Raw genomic sequence first — 20,328 nt, 5'->3', positions numbered from 1 at the left:
CTTTGTCCAATCCAATTTTCACTGGTGAGAAATCTTCTAAAAACTGCCTTTTCACTTCCAGATCAAATTAACTGCAATCAGTTTAATTCACTTGACTTTTCATGCAGTTCCTGCTTGTTGTTAAAAATATCATTGCTAGCTTTAAGATGTAGGTGATCATCCCTACAGACAAAACCAATATAGTTCTGACTTAGATAACTATATTCCCACACAACAGTGTTACCCTCACAGGGGATTCAGACACCCTATGGCATTCCTAGGAGTTATTACAATTTTTCTCTCTTTTAATGAGCATTCAAAATCATAAAAATTAACTTAAACACTCTTGCACCCATCGAGTGCTAGATTCCATACCTTTCTAGTTCTTATATACCACTTTACTTCACTCTTCACACTCAATGGATAGCTGCCAGTCACATGGTGAGAGATTCCATCATAACTGTTTGTCTAGTATCAAACAGTTCCTGCTATCAGCAACATCATCACATGAGTGCATTTGGGTCTACTTAACAACTCTATGTACTCAACGGCACTATCTATTCAGTCATAATAAGATCATGTAACATAGGCCGTGAGCTTTTGTCAGTGCTAGAAAACTGGATTAGTTAAAATGAACCATTTGTATTGCACGGAGGCTAAGTGTATGGTTAAGTGCATGCATACTAGCCATTCTGAGTCATGTTCAGAACCCTTGCAGGTATGCCCAAGCACTAGAATTTTTAAGCTAAAAAGAGTGTGGGCTTTTTCTGCAGCCCACCCATCAGGACTGTTCTTTTAAATTACTTTGAAGGTTAGGTAATTTGTTTCTTACTTGAACCTGTCCATCTGTTTTTAAAAATGAGTAATATTTGAATCATATATATTTATACTGCCACAGGAGCCAAATCAAATCTGGGACCCTATTGACTTAGGCACTGTATAAACATAAAATAAATGACATCTTAGTGGCTTTAAACACCTCTTCCTGCAGGTACTTGCTTTCACGATTTGTAGATGGTCTTGAAACCATATCCACAATAAAGAGCTCCAAACAGGTGTCTTACTTTATATTTAAGGGGTTGTAATTACATGATCACTTTTTGAAGTACAGTTAGTGATTACACAGTGCTTTCTATAATTAGGCTTGTTTTTCTACCATCTGGGTCATGTCTACACTAGCACAAATCTTTGAATAAGGGGATTTCAAAGTTCCCTGGGTCCTTTCGAAAAGGACCCCCATCTGGACGAGCCGCACAGGAGCGAAACGTGGTAATTTCGAAGAGCTGTGGCTGGCGGCGTGCTCATGAGGCGCTGAATATGAAATTGGTAATCTTCACAATGGCCATCTGCATGGCCATTTCGAAGATTTGTACTAGTGCAGACATAGCCTTTTAGAGGGACAGTTTCTAATCTTCAAAGTACTGGTGGGTTAGTTTAACCCTTTGAAGTTGCCACGGGGGAGAATTAGCTTAATGAAGTGCTGCATATGCAGCGCAGCACTTAATTAATAATCTCCCGATACCGTACCTACCATCCTCCCTTCAACGTAGGGAGGTGGTGTAGACATAGCCTTATTGAGCTTAATTTATGTAGCACTCTTTAGCATTTATTACTGTTCAATGTAAAGTTGCTTTCTTTGGCAAACTGCAGATTACATACACTCAATGGCTATGTCTACACTAGAAGCATCTGTCTACAGAAGTTACGGTTGGAAGAGCCGTTCTGGCAAATTGTCTGTTGACAGATCACATCTACACATAAAAGTGGATCATTCTGTCCACAAAAGGGCCCCCTGGAGCGTCTACACAGCTTTTTAGTCAAAAGTTTCTGTCAAAACGCATTTTGCATATAGATGCTCTGAGAGTTTTGTCTACAAAATCCCAGTTTTGTCTACAAAACTGTCTTGTGTAGACATAGCCATTGTGTTTTTTTCTCCCTCAAAACCATCAGATCATCAACCCTTCCACCCTTTCCAGATTTTGGCTGAGGATATGCTGCTTTGCTTCTGAACGTGAGGTATATATGTCTATCAAAAGGAGAGTTGAAGGTGAAGAGTTTTACATTTTCTGTTTCAGCTCAGGGCCGACAAATGTTTTGGCTTGCAACTCAAACTCGAAATACACTAGCATTTTGAAGTGAAGACATGACCTGCAGGACTGTTTTCTCACATTTAGTGGCTTTATTAAAATCCTTTCAATTGCTATCAGTCCTTTACTTATTGTTTTACTTACTAAGTCTTAATTGACAATGGTTTCATCTTGTATATAGTTTCATGTAAGTTAACATTTTTTTGCTTTGACAAGTTATTTTTGATTTTTAAAAAACTTTGCCTAGTAATTTGCAGTCCTTTTTGGTCTCATTAGAATGTGTTGTACATTTCCAATAACTATGTGAGATCTGCCATTGTAGGAAGGGGTAGGATTTCAACATCTCTCATTTCTCTTCAATAGCGTTTGTTTTCAGGAAAGCATGGAACTATCTTGCAATTCTAAGTCAGATGTCTTCTAGACTACGTCTATACTAGCCCCTTCCTTTTGAAAGGGGCATGGTAATGAGCGAGGTTGGAAGATGCTAATGAGGTGCTGCCACAGCAATTCAAAAGTGCCGCTTTCAAATTGTGCACTGCCCATGTAGATGGGGGTCTTTCGAAAGGACACCTCAGACTTTGAAAGCCCCTTATTCCTAAAACCAAATAAGAATAAGGGGCTTTTGAAGACCAAGGGATCTTTTCAAAAGGGCCTCCTCTACATGACAGCATGCAATTCGAAAGCGGCACTTTTGAATGGCTGCGGCAGCCATTATGCTAATGAGGTGCTGCATATTCATGGAAGCACCTCATTAGCATTTTCCAACCTTGCTCATTACCATGACCCTTTTGAAAGGAAGGGGCTAGTGTAGACACAGCTCTAGAGAGAAGGGGAGAAAACAATGTATCCATTTTTGCCAAATATTTGGTTAACTTCTGACACCACGCAATAAAGGTATGACTGGTGCTGTTAAACAGTTCATTTTTATTTTCTGGCCTTGATTGCATGACATGGTTTAGATTTATAATATTATACTGTAGTCACATGGCAGGGTAGCTATCCTATTATTCATGTATTTTTTTTAAAAACATCCCCTTCTAAGAACGGTATCAATTAAGTGATGACAGACTCTGCAAAATATATCCTGGCTTGTGAAAAGGAATGACAATCTCTAGTTAAAAGCTACTGGTGCTTTGACTAGAGACATAAAAATACACTGTGACAGAGAACAAGGAATTGACTTAGGGACTGAGATAAAGCCACAGCGAGGAGTGAGGTAGATCAGTGAGTCAGGCTTCTTGCCATGGAATGCAAAGTGTGAAGGTCTCAACTAAACCAGTGACACAGGAAAGGACTTTACCTTACAAGGCTTTGTATGCCATGTAGTGGGCAAAAGCAAATTAATTTGATGCCAAAAATCTGCTGCCTTTGGCTCCAAAGCATATTTAGAACCAGTCTGGGATCCAAGTACATTTGGGAACTTGTCTCCTAACTAGTGTGATCATGCTGGTCAATAAAATTTTGTTGTAAGATGTCAAATTAATTTGATAAATATTGTGAATCAGGATTTTGTTTAAAATCCCCAACCCTTACGGGCACAGGACTAAACATACTAGCCCTGGTGAAAATCTGTACCACCATGCTCCCTCTCTCACCTCTTGCAATCCCTCGGAATGGAGGCCATTCCTAACTTTGAACAAAACATCATGCTTGTTCTTTTTAAAGTTTACATTGAACACTGACTTAATACAGCTTTAAAACTTTATTACGCAGAAGAAGAATGCTTATCTACCTGAATTCAAATGAAACAAGTACAGAAACCATTTAATTAGCTCACCTTTTTTAAATTTTCCCTTTAGTTTTTAGTAATATACTCTATTTTGCCAAGAGAAGCGGTGAATTCTCCATCCCTCAAGGTTTTTAAGTCCTGACGTGACAAGGTCCTGGCTGGGATGACTTAGTGGGGGTTGATCCTGCTTGAAGTAGGGGGCTGGACTGGATGACCTCCTGAGGTCCCTTCCAGCCCTATGATTCTACGATTCTGTGATTTTTTTTATAAAATTTAATTGCTGATAAGTTGTTAGCCGATGGTCTGGTGAGATACCACGTGTGTCCTTACTTCCTCCAAGTCTTTAACTGCTAGAACAGACACTCCCTTCACAGTGGGCAGCCAGGGAGGCTGACGGGTCCCCCAAAGGTTGTACTGAGAGCCTCCTTCACCTGAGTCTTTGACTGCTAGGACAGACAGTCCCTTCGCAGCAGGCACCCAGGGAGGCACAGGTGGCACAAGAGTCTGCCCTGTGGAGGCGGCACAACTCAGCATGCCTCACCAGTGACCATGCTAATATAGCCGAAAACTGGCTGGAGTTCTTTATTTGTGTTCGGTTTGCACAGTAACAGGAAGAGTCAGGCTAAAACTTAAACAGTTGCTATTTATTTGATAAGAAATCTTAACTTTTATGGTTACAAACCTTATATTTCACTTCTTAGTTACAAGCAGCTAACATATAACAAAGTACTTTAATTCATAGATCTATTATTAAATGCGCGCAAAAGCCTAACACATCGCAGGTCTTATTCTCACCCCTGCGTTTCCTGGCTTGGCATGGCCAGCATCTGTCACTCAGTCCCTTGGGAAGAAGAGTATGAGGAGGGTGTCCCCTGGGACCTCCGGAGGCAAAGACCTTCCTGACCGGCAGGTAGAGTTAATTGGAGCTCAGTTAGAGGGGGGTTGCCGGACCCTTCTTTATACCACTTGGGTCACGTACACTCTTCCTTATCTTAAAGATGCCAATTGTGTTAGATCCTCTTGTGATGCTAGTTGTCACAGGGCGTTTCAGGGACTTAATTCACACCTGCGAGGTGGAGATAATTTAGATATTCTTTTCTTATGGGCGTGAGATTCCTCTCCTGGGATGATGTGTAGGTGTATCAATCACCAGTACTAGCCAAGGGTAGCCTGAGGCCCTGGTCATCTGCTAGCCCATTTGTCTTTTATTGTCTGCTTTCGGCCCATTCAGGGTTACATCTGTGCTCTGAGGCATCAAAGACTGCTTGAGATGTGCGCATCTGTGCTCTCCGGCATTCCAAGACTGGGCTGTTTCCTTTGGTCCTTTGTGCTCTGAAGCATCTATGAGGGGCAAGATGGAGTAGAGCAGGGGGATTATGTCTGGCTACATAAGTGTACCTCCATTTCTAAATTAGACAATTGACTGGTCAGTTTTTAAAAACTGGCATTTTTAACTTTGAGTTTCTACTGTACTTTATCCATTTCACAGTTTCTGTTCTTGAGTCCTCTCCTCCAGCTGCTCATAATCAGGGCTTTTTTAATGTTGGAATGCCACAGAACAGCATTCTGGCACCTTTCTTCCCCAGCACCGCCATTTTGGCAGCTGCATTGTCCAATACCCTCCCCACACACATGGGGCACCCCTCTCTCCACTCTGTGCACGTGCCCTGCCACTTGGTGGGACATGTGTGATGGCAGCAGAGGAAACGGCCCCTGTCCCCATTTCCCTGGCATGGCTTCTGCGCATCTAGCTGGGAGCCACATGACTTCTTCAGTCCTGGCATGGCTCCTCTGACTCTAGCCAGGAGCCATGCAGTTCCTGCCTCAAGGCCCAGCACAGAACCTGCAGATTGGCCTAGCTCAGGAGGCCCGGTGCAACCCCAGAGGCCCACTGTAATGCCTTCATCCCCAGCTCCATCAGCAGCTCCTGTGATTTGGGTTGAATTACAGGGGGAGGGGGGCTGAGGTTGCTTGGTTCTGGGGGTGGACATTGATTTAGAGCTGGAAGTGGGCCTGGGGTGTCTGGTTCTGGGAGCATTAATTTAGAGCAGGAAGACGGGGCTTAAGCCTGCAGGTGGTTTGGGGCTGCATGCAGGGGCTTACGCCTGGGGGCGGGCACCTTTTTTTTTCCCCCTGAAAAGCACTGCTCATAGTATTCCCAAATAACAGCAAAATAAACAATGTGATACAGTACTTGACTATTTCATTTCCTTTGGTTTCTAAATAGCTGCAAGGAAATTGACATTAGTGTTGTTGGTTTCACTGGCTGGGAAAGCTATATGAAGCAGCAGAGCCACTGAGGCTGTCTGTGTGTCTACAACCATAGGGCAGTATTACTTCTGTTCACATTTGGAAGATCACCTTTGCACCCAGAAAGGCTAGACACTGAGACCTTTTCAATCCCACAGCTTTACAGGAGAAATTTTTTTACTTGCTACGGCCAAATAGGCCCAATTTTTTTCAATTAGTTTGAAAACAAATCCACTTTTCAGAGACATCACTGGCCAACTTCAACACTAAACTCCTACCACTATGGAACAAATGCTCACCCAAATCAAATGGCACTCAGGACAACAGGCTAAAACAATAGCAAATCAATGGTCAAATCAAATAAAAACCCAGCCCTCTTGACTGCTACAGAACCACCCCACTAGGCTGCAATCAACACAAAGGCTTGCCTAGAAGGTTAGCCGTGTGAGTTCACAAAACCAAGCAGACTGCATCAACACCAGCAAGTTCTTTCCAAAGATTTTTCTAAAGGGGGCTTTTCTGAAAGAGCCCATGGAGAGTCTATGCACAAAAAGCATTATTTCGAAAGTATGTGATGCTCCATTTGAAATCACTCTTCCCTTTCCCATTTCAGGAGGAGCACCCCCTTTTGAAAGCTTCTTTCAAGAGAAAACGAATGTATGTGCTCCGCAAGGCACTTTTTTCAAAAGAACGGTCTACATTTTCGCTCCCTGTCCTATCCTGTCCTGTAGAGCCAGGGCTGTGTGCACACTCTTTTGAAGGAGCAGCTCACTCTTTTGATCCACTATTGTGTGTGCGGCTGCTCTCTTTCAGAAGAGCTCTTCAGGAAAAGCTTCCTTTGAGAGAGCTCTGTACTGTAGACTTAGCCACAGTGCTGCAGCACCTTAAAAACTAACACCTTTCTTTCTTTATTAGGCAATGAGCTTTCTTGGGAAAGGCCAGGAAACCCTCTGCCCCAAATCTGAAGCAGCGAGTCTTGCCCACGAACGCTCATTATCTAATCGATAAATACATGCGCCCGTCTGTCAGGTGCATCGGAACGGCTTGGGTTTTACACGCTTCTCCACGGGCACGCTGGGTGTGGAGGACGCCGCTCTACCCCTGCGGTTCAGCCAGCGGATGCTGACATCTGCCGTCGGCTGCAGCCGTGGTTGCCTGCAGCAGCCCAACCCAGCCGACGGCCAGTCCCGCCCCGTCCCGCCAGAGGAACACGGCCCTGTGTGACAGCGGTGGGTGGCAGAGGTCCTCTGGGCGGAGAGTGCAGCCGCCGAGGGCGGGAGAACGCACGATACGGACACGCCGCGCGCCCGCCAGGCACTGAGCGGCCGGACGCGGGCGAGGAAGTGGGCGGCGACGGCAGCGGCTGGGGCGGGGCACGCGCTGCAAACCGACGGCCGGCGCTGGGGCAGGATGTCCCGCCTCCCTGGCAGGACGGCGGTGCGGCTGGGCGGGGCTCAGGCGCATGCAGCCCAGCTTTGCTCTGCTGCTGCGGGGTGCGCGCACGGAAACGGCTGCCGCCGGCCCCGCAGAGACTGTCGCCGAGCCGCGTGTCCGCCCGGGGGCTGCGGCGGGGAGGGAAGGGGCCGGGCGGCTGGCCGGAGCCAGCGTGGCTGAGCGGGCGGGCCGGGCGCAGAGATGAACACGGTGCTGTCCCGCGCCAACTCGCTCTTCGCGTTCTCGCTGAGCGTCATGGCGGCGCTGACCTTCGGCTGCTTCATCACCACCGCCTTCAAGGAGCGCAGCGTGCCCGTCCGCCTCGCCGTCTCGCGCGTCATGCTGTGAGTGCGGCCGGCGGCCCGGCCCGGCCCGGCGCCGGGGGACAGCGGGGCTGTGTCCGGGAACGTCGGCTGCCGCCTGTGTGGGGGGCGTTAGCGGGACGTCGAACACCTCTTTCGCCAGCGCTGCCCCTTCGCTGCCCGCCCCTTCCCAGCCGCAGCTCGGGCCGGGGTTACGGGCAGTCCGCGGCCGCCTCTGCCATTTCCTCCCTTCAGTCCGCCCACCCCCCGGCTGGGCCAATGAGGGAACCACACGCCAGTCAACCTGCCGCCCTCTCTCCTCTTCCGCCAGTTGCTCGTGGGCGGGCGGTTGCCGCGCAGACTGCCCACAGCCTCCTTCCCCCAAGAGCTGCTGGATGTGGGGGCGCCCCCGCCTTTAACTGCCCCCCCCAATGCACCATCTTCTGTCTGTCTCAGGCAGGGTTTCAAAAAACGGGCCCGGTAACCCAGTCATAATGGCGTCGGAGCAGCGGAGTGAGATGCTCTCCGCTTGCCTCGCTCTTGGCTTGTGATCCTTCAGCCAGGCCGCAGTTGAGTGTGGACGCGCGTTATCGCAGAGTGACAGGGACCCTGCGCGCCTGCCGTGCGGGATCAGTAAAACGCTGTGGCGTGTTCCTGTAGAGGGAAGGGACAGTGCGGAGTTAGTTAGTCTTCAGAGCCAAGCTTTGGGGTGTTCTAAGCTGCTCTTTGGAGAAAAGAGAGACTGAAATCGGTGTGGCAGCTTTACGTTTTGCTCTGGAAGCTCAGTGGCTGAATTCTCTGTTTCTATGCAGGGAGATTTTATGGAGCCCAGTTTCAGTCTGGAGCTAAGATTAATGTCAAGTTCAGACTTCCTGAAGTTTTGGTGGTGAGGTTTGTCCATTGTCAGCTGAATTGTGGCATTATTAACTTCAGGATGATTTAATATTGTGGTGTGAGCATAAACCTTGAACTAATATCGGCTTTTTTGGGTTTTGTTTGTTTGTTTGTGTTTTGAGGGAAGTAGGTGACAAAGCAGAACTTTACAGCATGTGTGTTTGCAACACAAATAAGAAATTAGGGTTAATAGATGGTTGCAGATGGGTAACTTTGGGTAGGGACGCTGATGTAAAATCTGTTGGTCTGACTCAAAATAGTAGTTATTACCCGAGTGACTGACTTTGCAGTGGCAGATGTTCACATTGGCTTTGACTAGTTGGTGATGGCTATATACGCTTGACTTAATCAAATGAAGTTCAGTTTAGCTGCCCAGGTGTTTACACACAAGAAGAAGTCCATACATTTTTTTCTGTTGTTTATCATTTGAATTCTAGTAGTGCCTAAATGTTCCAATCAGGATGATGGTTCCGTAGTGCTGGGAAGTGAATAAACAGTTCAAATAAAGGACTTTTTTTTTTTTTTTTAAGTGCTTACCTGATGAATACACCTATTTATCTTGTCTTAACCAGAATGATAAAAAGTGTTCAAGGGAAACCAAGAAGTATGTGTATTGGTGTAAAAAATACAAACGATGCTAATTCTGTATTTTTGTGTTTTTATTTAGAAAAAACGTGGAAGACTTCACTGGGCCCAGAGAAAGAAGTGATCTAGGATTTGTTACATTTGATATTAGTGCAGATATCCTTTATAAAAACAGTAATATTTCAAAAATATAAACTCTGCTGTAGTGTTGACACAACTTCCATCCTCTTAACGATTGTAACTTACGAAACAAGTCCTTAAATATTTAAACCAGAAGACCGTTAAGAGAGTAAACAGATTGAGGAGATCCACCAATATCTCTGGAAAGCTGTGTTTTAAAGTAAATGGAATTAGAGAGACTACTGGGTGAGAGAAATACACTGAGTTAGGAACACCCCAGGAAGGGAAGTTGTTCATAACTCTGAAATGTTTTTCACTTAGAACAAAATGTTAATGGATGTTGGTTCAGAAGTTTACAAATGAACATTGACTCAAGACAATTTTGAAACTTTACTGTGCAGAAGACAAATACTGATTTTCTGCTTTCCCTTTTTTGAAAAAAAGTTTACCTTTAACAGTATTGTGCTGGTTTTGCTATTTTTTGTTTGTCTCTGCTGCTGCATAACTATACTTTTGGTTCCAAATGCAGTATTCTGCTCTGTTCCATGGGGTTGAATGGTAATTTTATGTATCTGATGTTTGTAACTCTGAGATTCTGCTGTAAGCCTTATCAGATGAGGAACTCTCCAGGTCATTTTGTGGTAACCTCATCAGCAAAGTACAGAGTCCTCCATCCACCATCAAATGAGAGTGCAGTCATCGCTAACGCCTAACATTATCTTTGGCTGTAGATGCATTTGTGATCCTCTGCTCCAGGTGGGAAGGCTGGTTGCACATTTGAATCAGGCCAGAAGGGCCCATGAACAGTGTGGCAAATAATGCCAGGCACACATTTGGGTCAGTTACAAGAGACTGTCTTCAGACATCAACTGCAGCCCATTCTTCATGGTATATCAACATCTCAGAGAAATCTGGGCAGGACATAGAATCACAGAACACTAGAACTGGAAGGGACCTTGAGAGATCATCAGGTCCAGTCCTCTGCCTTCACAGTAGGACCAAGCACTGTCTGAAGTGTTTTTTAGTTAAAGGACCACATCTACCCTGAATCTTTTATTTAGTAAAATATTAAATATGAGTGCATTTAGCATCACTCATTGAAAATAACTTTTACTGAGCAGCATACATCAGTATATCAAAACTTCTGTCCTTTGTTTTTTCTCCCCATCATACTTTCTCCTTTTTCCCTGTATTTTTTATTCTGTTTCTCGTTTTTGCATTTCTTTCCTTTTCCTCTTTGCTCACTTAATGGTTTATATTCTGTCTGTTTGCCACCCCCTTTCTGGCTCCTGATCCCACTCTTCTGCCTAGCCAGTCCCAATTCTTCTGTGCTCCAATTCCTTGCAAGAGCTGTCTCCTATCTATCTTGTCCCTAGTACTGGTCCTTCGCCAAGTGTCTCATCTGGTCAGTCGTCAAACCCAAGCCAAGAGCATGAGTCTCTCTCCTTTTCCTTGATAAACTTCCAGTCTCTTTGCTCAGCCAGTCCCAGTTTCTCTCCTGCCAAACCCTTTTAGTACTAGTCTCACCAGACTCCTTGCCCCATCTGTTCCTTTCCCTTGGTCCAGCTTTTGTCCCTTCTGCATTTGAATCAGTTTTCTTTTCCTTGCTTGTCTTTGTGCCAGCAGGAGGAGCATTATTGACAGCAGAGGAGACTCAGGTTCCCTGCTTTCAGTTCTGATGCCTGGCTCAGAGCAGCTAGGAGCAGTCATTACAAGGAAAGTCTAGCTTTGCCACTGGAAATAAGGTATTATAATTAGAAGCATCAAACAACCTTAATAATCAGAGGTGCTGCCAGCCCTCAAAATATAGCAACTTCTAAGCTATATCTATGTCTCTGAAATGTTTAACTCTAGGGAGGACTGGGAAGAGAATATGTTTCTTTGAAACTATGTTTTGGCTCCACTAAATTCATGATCTTTATTAATTTGTAGTTCTGAGATTCACTTGTATATTTAAAACTGATCCTTAATTTTTTTTTCATTTAATTTTTGGACATGTTAATAGAGAGTAGCAAGGTGATACTATGCTAAAAATTTGTTTTAGTTAAGAACTGTTAGACTTTTTCTCCTGTACAAGGAAATGTATTTCAGTGGACTAACTGGTTTGGTTGGATTTAAATTTTGAGAGGTTACTGACCTGTAATGTCAAATACAGCGCTCTTAGACACCCAGAAAAAATGTTTTATGCTTTTCAAAAGATATGGATAACCTTTAATTCTTTCATACTAAGAACAACAACAAAAAAAAAAAGTCCCGCTGGAACTCCCTTTAGGGAGTGTACCCTTGAGATCAGAATCACTGGTGTATATTGAAATGTACGCAAATATCTTTAAACACTGTAATTATATTGTACTTGGATTATGAGCTGATTTATGTTGGAATTTGGTAAAAATACAATTTAAAATAAAATTGACATACCATTTCCTTAACTTGCTTACATCTGCAAACTATATTTGATTGGAATGTTAAACAGTTATTTCTCTATTTGTCTGCAGAATACTCAACAAAAAACAATGTAAGTATGAAATAGAAAATTGAAATAACTAAAATTATTTGGTTTAACTGCTATTTAACATGCTGTAGTTATCCTAGGAAAAATTATGGTACAAAAATGTCATACTACTTACTTATTCCTGTAATCTTTGACTTTTGCTGCTAGTTTAATAGCAAGAATTTAAAACTATTTTTCTGAAATAGTTAATGTCATATAACTTTTGTTATGTAGCTGTTTCGCACCAGCCAATTCAAACTGCCATCCTCAACTGTTTTGACCTGAGAGCTATTTTGCGACTGTAGATAGGTGAGAATTTTCATTAAATGATGCTGAAAATTCATTCCCAAGACTACTTCATTACCTGATTTATTTTTAATGATCATTTATATGAAATATAAAATGTTCTCTATTTACTGGTAGCACAACTGTGCTTGCTGATGCAGTTTTTTAGAATTCTTGGTTTCAGTCGTTGGGCTCTGAGTCCGTTATCTTGTTTTATATTTTACAATTCCAGTTTATAAGCACCCAACTCTTATAAATGAGTGCATTATGAAGATATATTTTAGTCTTTTATTCACATTGCTTCAGAAGACACTAGATAAAATTCTGAGTACAGTGAACCCTCGAGTTACAGGGGTGTTGCGTTCCTCTGCCTAACTCGAATTTTCACTGCAGCCTGGTTCCGGGCTCTTGTGGGCTTGTAGGAGCTGGAAAACTGACTAGTCCACCAGGGCTGGTCAGTTTCCTGACTCCCTGCTGTTTGCAGGACCCAGGAAACTGACCATCACATGGCTAGTCAGTTTCTCAGTTCCTGCAAGCATGGGGGAGCCAGGAACCAGGCTGCCACTTGGTTCCTGGCTCCCTGCTGCCTAGGGGACCCAGGAAACTGACCAGCCATGAGGTGGTCAGTTTCACGGTCCCACAAGTAGCAGGGAGCTGAGAACTAGGCAGCAGCCTGTCTCCCAGCTCCCTCCCCTTGCAGAGCTGGGAAGCTGATCAGGGCAGCAGCCTTGGTTAGTTTCCTGGCTCCAAGGAGTGGAGGGGAGCTGGGAGACAGGCTGAACCGGTTCCCAGCTCCCCTCCATTCATTGGAGCCAGGAAGCAAACCAAGGCTGCTGCCCTGCCCAGTTTACCACTTCCACTGCAAGCGGAAGAGAACCAGGAGCCAGGCAGCAGCCTGGTTCCCAGCTCCTTGCCACTCTGGGGATGAGGAAACCGCTCCTGTCGGGGGCAGCAAAAGTCAGGCTGTTGCCCTTGACTAGAACGGTTTCCCTGCTCCTGTTGGGGTAGCAGCCTGACTTGTGGCTGCTGCCCCTGACAGGAGCGGTTTTCCGCTCCCATCGGGGTGGCAGTCATGTTTAATCTAAGAGTGATCTAAAGGGTTTACTGTAACCCCAAAGTGGTAGATTATCATTTGTAGGTTAGCAGTTCACAAGAGATGCATAAAATGTCCTGTGATTTCAGGATAACTTACTGAGGCACAGTTGTTCTTCTGGAATTAGACTTACAAATCTGAATCTGTCACTTAAAAAAAACACTGAAAAATTTGACCAGAAAGATAGGCTTTACCTTGAGTGCATATAATGTCTTTCAGTTCTGAGACAATGTCCAAATACAAGTCACATTGTTAAAACCAATTTAAAGCATAATAAAATATATGGGGATACACATCTCATAGAACTGGAAGGGACCTTGGAGGGGTCATAGAGTCCAATCCCCTTCTGTCTTGGTAGGACTAAGCACCATTTCTCACAGGTTTTTTTTTTAAATCTATTTGTTCCGACCTAAAGGGCCTCCTCAAGGATTGAGCTCACAATCCTGGGTTTAGCAGGCCAGTGCTCCAACTATGGAGCTATCCCTTTCCCCTAAAACACTTTTGCACTTGTATCGCAATTTAAAACTAGCATCAGTGGCCTGTGATACTTTTTAGTTGTATGTGTTTTAAAACCTGTTGCCCTTAAGATAAGGTTGTGTCCAGTCTGTTCTCTGCCACATTTAATTGTTTCAGTAGTAAATCTTTTTTCTTATGCAAAATAGTTCTGTTAAACATAGCTTTTTAGATTGCAAGTGTATACTCTTCAACTTTAGTTTCTTGAATCAGTAATGCTTTGTAATTTCCAGTGATCAGATATGCTTCATTGTGTTTATCTCAGTGATTCATTTTAATTGTAGGCTCTGAACCAGGTTGTCCTTTGGGATAAGATCATTTTGAGAGGAGATAATCCAAAGCTTTTGCTAAAAGACATGAAATCAAAGTACTTTTTCTTTGATGATGGAAATGGTCTCAAGTGAGTAAATTACATTTCTTTATTATGTAGCTGTTCTGTGCTGTGCATATGTATATGTTGTTGAGATCCAGGTGGAAGAGAGAGGTAAGAGAGAATATGAATATTTAATAGTTCTTTAAGTTTTTTGAAATTTTAAAATTGTTTCAAAACTATCCATTAAGTAGTTGCTATGGGGTGCTATGGGGCAGCAATCCAGACCTCCATTCAGCCTATGCCTGCAGTTTGAGCATATGCCTAAAGTGCTAGGGTCAGGTTCTGTTAGGTTTGGAGAGCTCTCAACTACTTTGCAGAAAAGTTATCATCTGGACTCTAGGTTATATTCCATTCAACAGATTTGTGCAAGTGTTGTAAAATAAGGCAAACTGTGTAAACTTAAAATGCCCATTTATTACTGGCTCCCAGAAAAGTATTCAAGGTAACTTATGCTTTCATAGATTGTGTCTTCCTCCTGATGATCTATTTTGATTTTTACAGGGGAAACAGAAATGTCACTTTGACTCTCTCCTGGAATGTTGTACCAAATGCTGGCATTCTACCTCTCGTGACAGGATCAGGACATGTATCTGTTCCATTCCCAGATGCTTATGAAACAGCAAAAAGTTATTAAATTATACTGAATCCTGAGCAACATATTTTTATACTTGTATATTATGAATAAATGTTATCAATCCCTCTTCCTAGCCCCTCCAGCCATCCAGTCAAACGTACTTGATTTCTTTAGTTCTAACTGTGCAGGAGAAAAAAATGCTGAAATTCACTTTTCTCTTTTAAATTTTAAATAAAACATTGATGCTGAAACTTAAAGGGAAAGATAAACTGATGGTTTAAAAAACTGGAAAAACTAACTTTTTTTGGTTGGCCATCTGGGTAGAAAAATATGTTTCTTATAAATAAACATTTAAAATCAGAAAATAGTCTGATTATTTTTACATTTGTTATGGGAGTTTATGTAATCCATCCAAAGCTCAATGCATAAATGTCAGTGTTATAATCAAAAAGTATAAGCATACTTGCAGGTTCATAGGTGCTGTGGCTATTGTATTGCTCAGATGCTGCTAAATAAGTGAGTGTAGAATTCTGTAGTTTGGTAGATTTTCCTTTCTAAGGCATCAAAAGCCATTCTATGGAAATTGTGGGTTTTTTTTTATCATCTGTGAGCCATCATTCAGGAATATTTTATTACTATTCCAGCTCAGCTTTGATGTTGGTTGAATGGAAATTCTTCATGTAATATTCATGTATATAGCTTTTACAAGACTGAGTGTGGGGTTTAAAATAATAACACGCATCTTTTAAGAACAGTTTACAACACAGGTACCTTGAGAATTCGTAAGCACAATAAAAGTGTGGGGGGGGAACCTCATGCTTAAGATGGCAAATTTTTGCTTATTAGAAAAAAGATTATTATTAATCAGGTGTGTGCGTTTCTCACATTTGTACAAATAAATAATTTTGGATTAATTAGAAGATAATCTCCAAGTATTTAGGATGTTGGGCAGTAAATAAAATGCTTTTAAAAGGTATAAGCAAGAATAATAAAAAAAAAAAGTACTAACAAATATGATTTTCTTGTAAAGTAATTGGAATTTTTGATTTTTCAGTATTACAGGGAAGTAAAATTTAAGTATAGTAAAACTGAGAATAACCAAAGTTAGACTTTCATAGGAATGGATTGAAAAGATTGGGACTATTTAACAAGGATACAAAGCACAGAGACACTCAATGAAGTTGGAAGGCTACAAATTAAAAATATAATCAAAGGAAATACTATACAATTCATAGTAAGTCTGTGGAGTTCATTACCCCAAAATCTGAGGTCACCAGAACTTCAAAACAGAAGAAACATTTATATAAATATAAAACCATAGGCAGTTTTATTAGGTAATATAAAATAAAACCACATGGAGTGCTTACATTGTGCAAAAATATCCTTTCTTTTGGCAGATTATTTCATAATTGTCCTCTATGAAATAGATGTTGCCCTTCCCTAAAGTAACGGAGAGCAGTACTTACCAAAGACAAGACCGATTAACCATCTGTCTGATGATCTGTGACAGTGGTTCTCAAACTTCATTGCATCATGACCTTCTTCTCATAACTAAAATTATGTGATTGGGGGATGAGGAGCGGGAGGAAGAAGACACACACCAAAGACTGAGGCTGGCCTAGCCTTGCCACCCCAACCAGGGGTTGGGGAGCAGGGAACCAGCAAAGCTGAAGCCACTGTCCAAGGGCTTCAGCCCCTGCCAGGGGCCCAGTAATGAGTTTCACCACAAATGGATAAAGCCAAAGCCTGAGCCCTGCCACCCAGGGCTTTAGCCCTCAACTTCAGCTTCAAGACTGGGCAATGGGCTTTGGGCTTCCGCTTTGGCCTTGTCTCATGGGTTCCCAAGCCCCAGCAAGTCTGACACCAGCTCTTGAGACTTGCTTTGAGGTCTCCATGCATAGTTTGAGAACCCCTGCTCTGTGACAAACCTATGTTGCTAAAAGTGCATTGACTCCAACTATATTTTAAAGAAGGCTTTCAGACTGTTTACCTCCGGTTGCCTTTTTCTCCTCACATCCTGCTCCTTGCTAGGAGGAGGGACAACAGCATAGTCTGCTACCCATGTATAGTCTGATAATATGTAGAAAATGTTGCTTCAGTGTTGTGCACACTAGGTTGTCTGCCTAATGGCAATAGGGTGACCAGATGTTCTGATTTCATAGGAACAAGGATAATATTCAGGGCATTGTCTTACATAAACGTCTGTTATGTTCCCACTTCCAGTCCTGACCTTTCACAGTTGCTATCTGGTCACTGTAATGGGCAACATAGTGTCTGCGCTGTTACTGGCTTTTCCTGTTATATGGCTCCTTCCACTTATGAGAAGGGTAGAAAATGAATTATACCTCAATGTGTTCAGTTAATAATATTATTTAAGAGGGCACTGGACTGTGTGTTAAAAGAAGTGTGCATAAGAATGTACATAGGTCAAGATTTGTATGAGCGCCCTTTTTTTTTTTTTTTTTTTTAATTTGGCCATATATGTGTGTTCTACTTGTGACAGTGATATTTCAGAGGGTAGGACCTCAGCACTTTCTATTGCCAGAAACCAGGCCTTTTGAAGATATCTGAGGGTGGGGAATTGTAAATTGTTGATCTTGGAAAGCTTGACCATACAATTTATAGCAGCTGATCTTAAGCTCTGCACTCAACTCTACAATGTATCTTTGTATTCACATGTCTTTGGAGGGACTGTTAGTAGGGTTGTGCCATCCTGAGTTCTCTGCACTTAATGTGTTTGCTCTTGTCTGTTTTTTGCTGCAAAGAGAAACATCCCACGGTTCACTTGGGTTGCTAAAATACAACATAGAATTTTGTACTGTGAGCATTTAAAATACGTTTTAATAAACTTTTAAACAGTCCTAACTATAAAGAATCTTACCTTGTAGATGCAGAAACTTGTAACAGCCAAAATTGATACATGTTAATGAAGTTAAAGCAGTGTGTAAAATTTTCACTTATGTTGTCTAAATTATGTGAAAATATTTTGCCTGTTTGGTTGCAAAGGGATAGTCACATGGTCTCTGCTTATCCTGTTTGCTAACATGAACATTTACATTCAGAACAGTATATCAGTTTAATTTGTTTTTGTTCATATTTTTCTGATTTCCCTCAAAGGTAAATGTTTTCTGTGTGTTTTGAGCTTCTTTCCTAAAGTAGTTTCAGAATCTCAGCTTTCACAGGAAGCGTCACATTCAGTTTCTTTCCTTATTTTGAATTGCGGGAAAGAAAAGCCTTGTCTTATTGTAGATTACTATGTAGGTCATAGTCTTTCTGTAAATTATAACTTTCCAAGACCTTAGGCTTCCTGGCCAACTGGTTAAGAACTTGTATTTGAGAAGCTTCAGGTTAGCTATAGTTTCTTCTCTGAGAAGGATCAAGGAATATTCTATCAGGTCTCTTGCTTGAGAGAGAGACATGCCTCTGTTGAGGAGCTCTGAGGTTACCATTTAGGACTACTTCATACAAGCATGTAAAGCACACAGTCTGAAAGTTAGGGCCACAGCTGATGTACAATGCTAGGAATGCTAGTCAGAAACTTTAAAGACTAATAAACTAATTTATTAGGTGACGAGCTTTAAAGTGCTACAGGATTGCTCTTTTGTTAGATAAGAATATAATTTTTTTACACTCATTCTTGGAACAGACCCTAGAAACCGCAAGTTTTATTTTATGTTTAGATTATAATCTCATTGGAGGCAGTAACTGGTCTTTTTTTCTGTTTATACAGCGTTTAGGACAATGGGATCCTGGTTTCTGACGAGCCCGCCTAGGGCACTAAAGCAGGGGTAGGGAACTTTCTTTGGGTCAGGGGCTGCACACAAGTGACAAACAAAAGGAAAAAAAAAAAACAAAGCCCCCACCTGCCCTCTCTTTAGCCTCCAAGAAAAGGGGAAAAACCCCTTCACTATTGTGGCCTTATGTTGAAAACCAGAAGAAAAAAAAAAGTATGCTCTTCAAGTTCCAGCCCCCTGGGGGGGGAGATGGAGAGGAGGCCCAATGCTCAGGGTTTGCCCCTGAGCCAAATTAGGTCTTGTGGGGCCCCAGAACTAGATATTGGGACTGTTTCAGGCTCTGAGATAGGGTGAAAAATGAGGAGTGGAGCGGGTGGGGGGTAGGGTGAAAGGAGAAGGGTAGGGGTCTAGGGGATGAGGACTCTGGCTGGGACTGTGGGTGTGGTGTTTGTGGTGCAGGAGGAAGCTCCTGCTGGAGCCCAGGAGTTTGAAGTATGGGAGTGGGCACGGCAGGAGGTTGGGATGGGGATGGGCAGGAGTTAAGCTGCAGAAGGAGGCTCAGAGCTGGGTCTGGGGTCCAAGAGGGAGACAGGCTGCTGGAAGAGGCTCAGGGCTGATGCTGGCGCATACCTGGATCTTCCATTTGAGAGGTGAAACAAGGGTCTCCGTGCGACTGGCACTCACCTGCAGGCACTGCCATTCCCAGGCAATGGAAATTGCAAGGATAGAGCTTCCCAGCACTTGTGGGAGGGGAGGAGGAACAGCAACCCACCCTACCACGAAGGGTAGTGTCTATAAAGTTCTTCAATCTAGCCCTGCTGCTGGGGCCAGAGGTGGGGTGCCTGTTCCTGACATTGGCAGCTCCCTGATGGAGTCAGGTGAAGGGTGACTGGCTCTTGGCTGCAGCAGTTCCCAGGCATGGCAGCTCTCTGTGCAGCAGCTCTAAGCCCCTGCACAGGACTTAGGGAGTTGCACATCCAAACAGCTTAGTGGGAACCTTGGTCACCAAATGAAATTAATAGTGGACAAGTTTAAAACAAGGAAGTGCTTCTTCACACAACGCAAAGCCTGTGGAACTCCTGGCCAGAGGATATTGTGAAGACCAAAACATTAACAGTTCAAAAAATAACTAGATAAATGCACAGAAGCAAAAGGGGATGGAGAAGGTCGAGCTTGGACTCTTCCAGCCAAAACACAGAGGCAAATGGGGGGACGGATGGCTTTAAAAGAGTAGTGTTACCGTATTTCAGGTTTCTAAAGTGAGGAAGGTGAGGTGGAGATGGGACCTTTTTTAGGGGTACCTAGCGCAGGTGGGTGGGATTTTACAACTTGGGCTGCAAGGGAATGAACCAAGTTTGCACCTTTGAAAACTCGCTTGCTGGAGCTGTGCACCCACTTACTTTGCCCTCTGATGGTAACTAAAAGATGGGAGCTTCTTTCAGAAGGGGCAGCAAGCAAACGTGACATGTAGGAGGATCAAGCCAAGAAGACAGGAAGGGGTGCCTGGTCTAAGCATGCTGACGAACGCCAGGACTCTGCAGTAGAGAGTGGTGTGGGGTAGTTGCTTTTCAGGGTTTTGGTGATTTTCATAGAACTGTGACTATTGCTATTAAACTGGGCTGTCAACAAAAAAAATTCTTTGCTAAGTCCATATTCTGTGTTTTCCTGCCCTGGTGTCCCTGATGGGTACCAGAGCTCTCACTGCAAGGTTGACTCTGAGGGAACATGCCTAACCAACGAGGGCCTCTGGAAGGCCAAGGCACGTTTTGCAGAGTTAAAGTGGTTGGAATACAGGGTCCCACTGCCCATGCAGGAGGTCAGACGCTGGACCTACATCTGCATATGCCTGGGAGACCCAGAGAAGGCAAAATTCATCAGTTGCTGT

At 43.3% G+C, this 20,328-nt stretch overlaps 1 protein-coding gene across 1 annotated transcript; it reads left to right on the top strand.

The window, feature by feature from the left end:
* The first annotated feature begins 4,453 nt into the window (after positions 1–4,453).
* SPCS3 (signal peptidase complex subunit 3) lies at positions 4,454–18,837 on the top strand. Its single transcript, XM_074992990.1, has 5 exons — positions 4,454–7,823; positions 9,343–9,418; positions 11,821–11,895; positions 14,047–14,162; positions 14,637–18,837. Exons 1-5 carry the CDS (start codon positions 7,681–7,683, stop codon positions 14,767–14,769), a joined length of 543 nt encoding a protein of 180 aa, XP_074849091.1. The 5' UTR covers positions 4,454–7,680; the 3' UTR covers positions 14,770–18,837.
* The last annotated feature ends 1,491 nt before the right edge of the window (positions 18,838–20,328 follow it).

This window comes from Carettochelys insculpta, chromosome 4, assembly GCF_033958435.1.
Source record: "Carettochelys insculpta isolate YL-2023 chromosome 4, ASM3395843v1, whole genome shotgun sequence".
Taxonomy (NCBI): domain Eukaryota; kingdom Metazoa; phylum Chordata; order Testudines; family Carettochelyidae; genus Carettochelys; species Carettochelys insculpta.
This window is presented reverse-complemented; position numbering and strand designations above follow the sequence as displayed.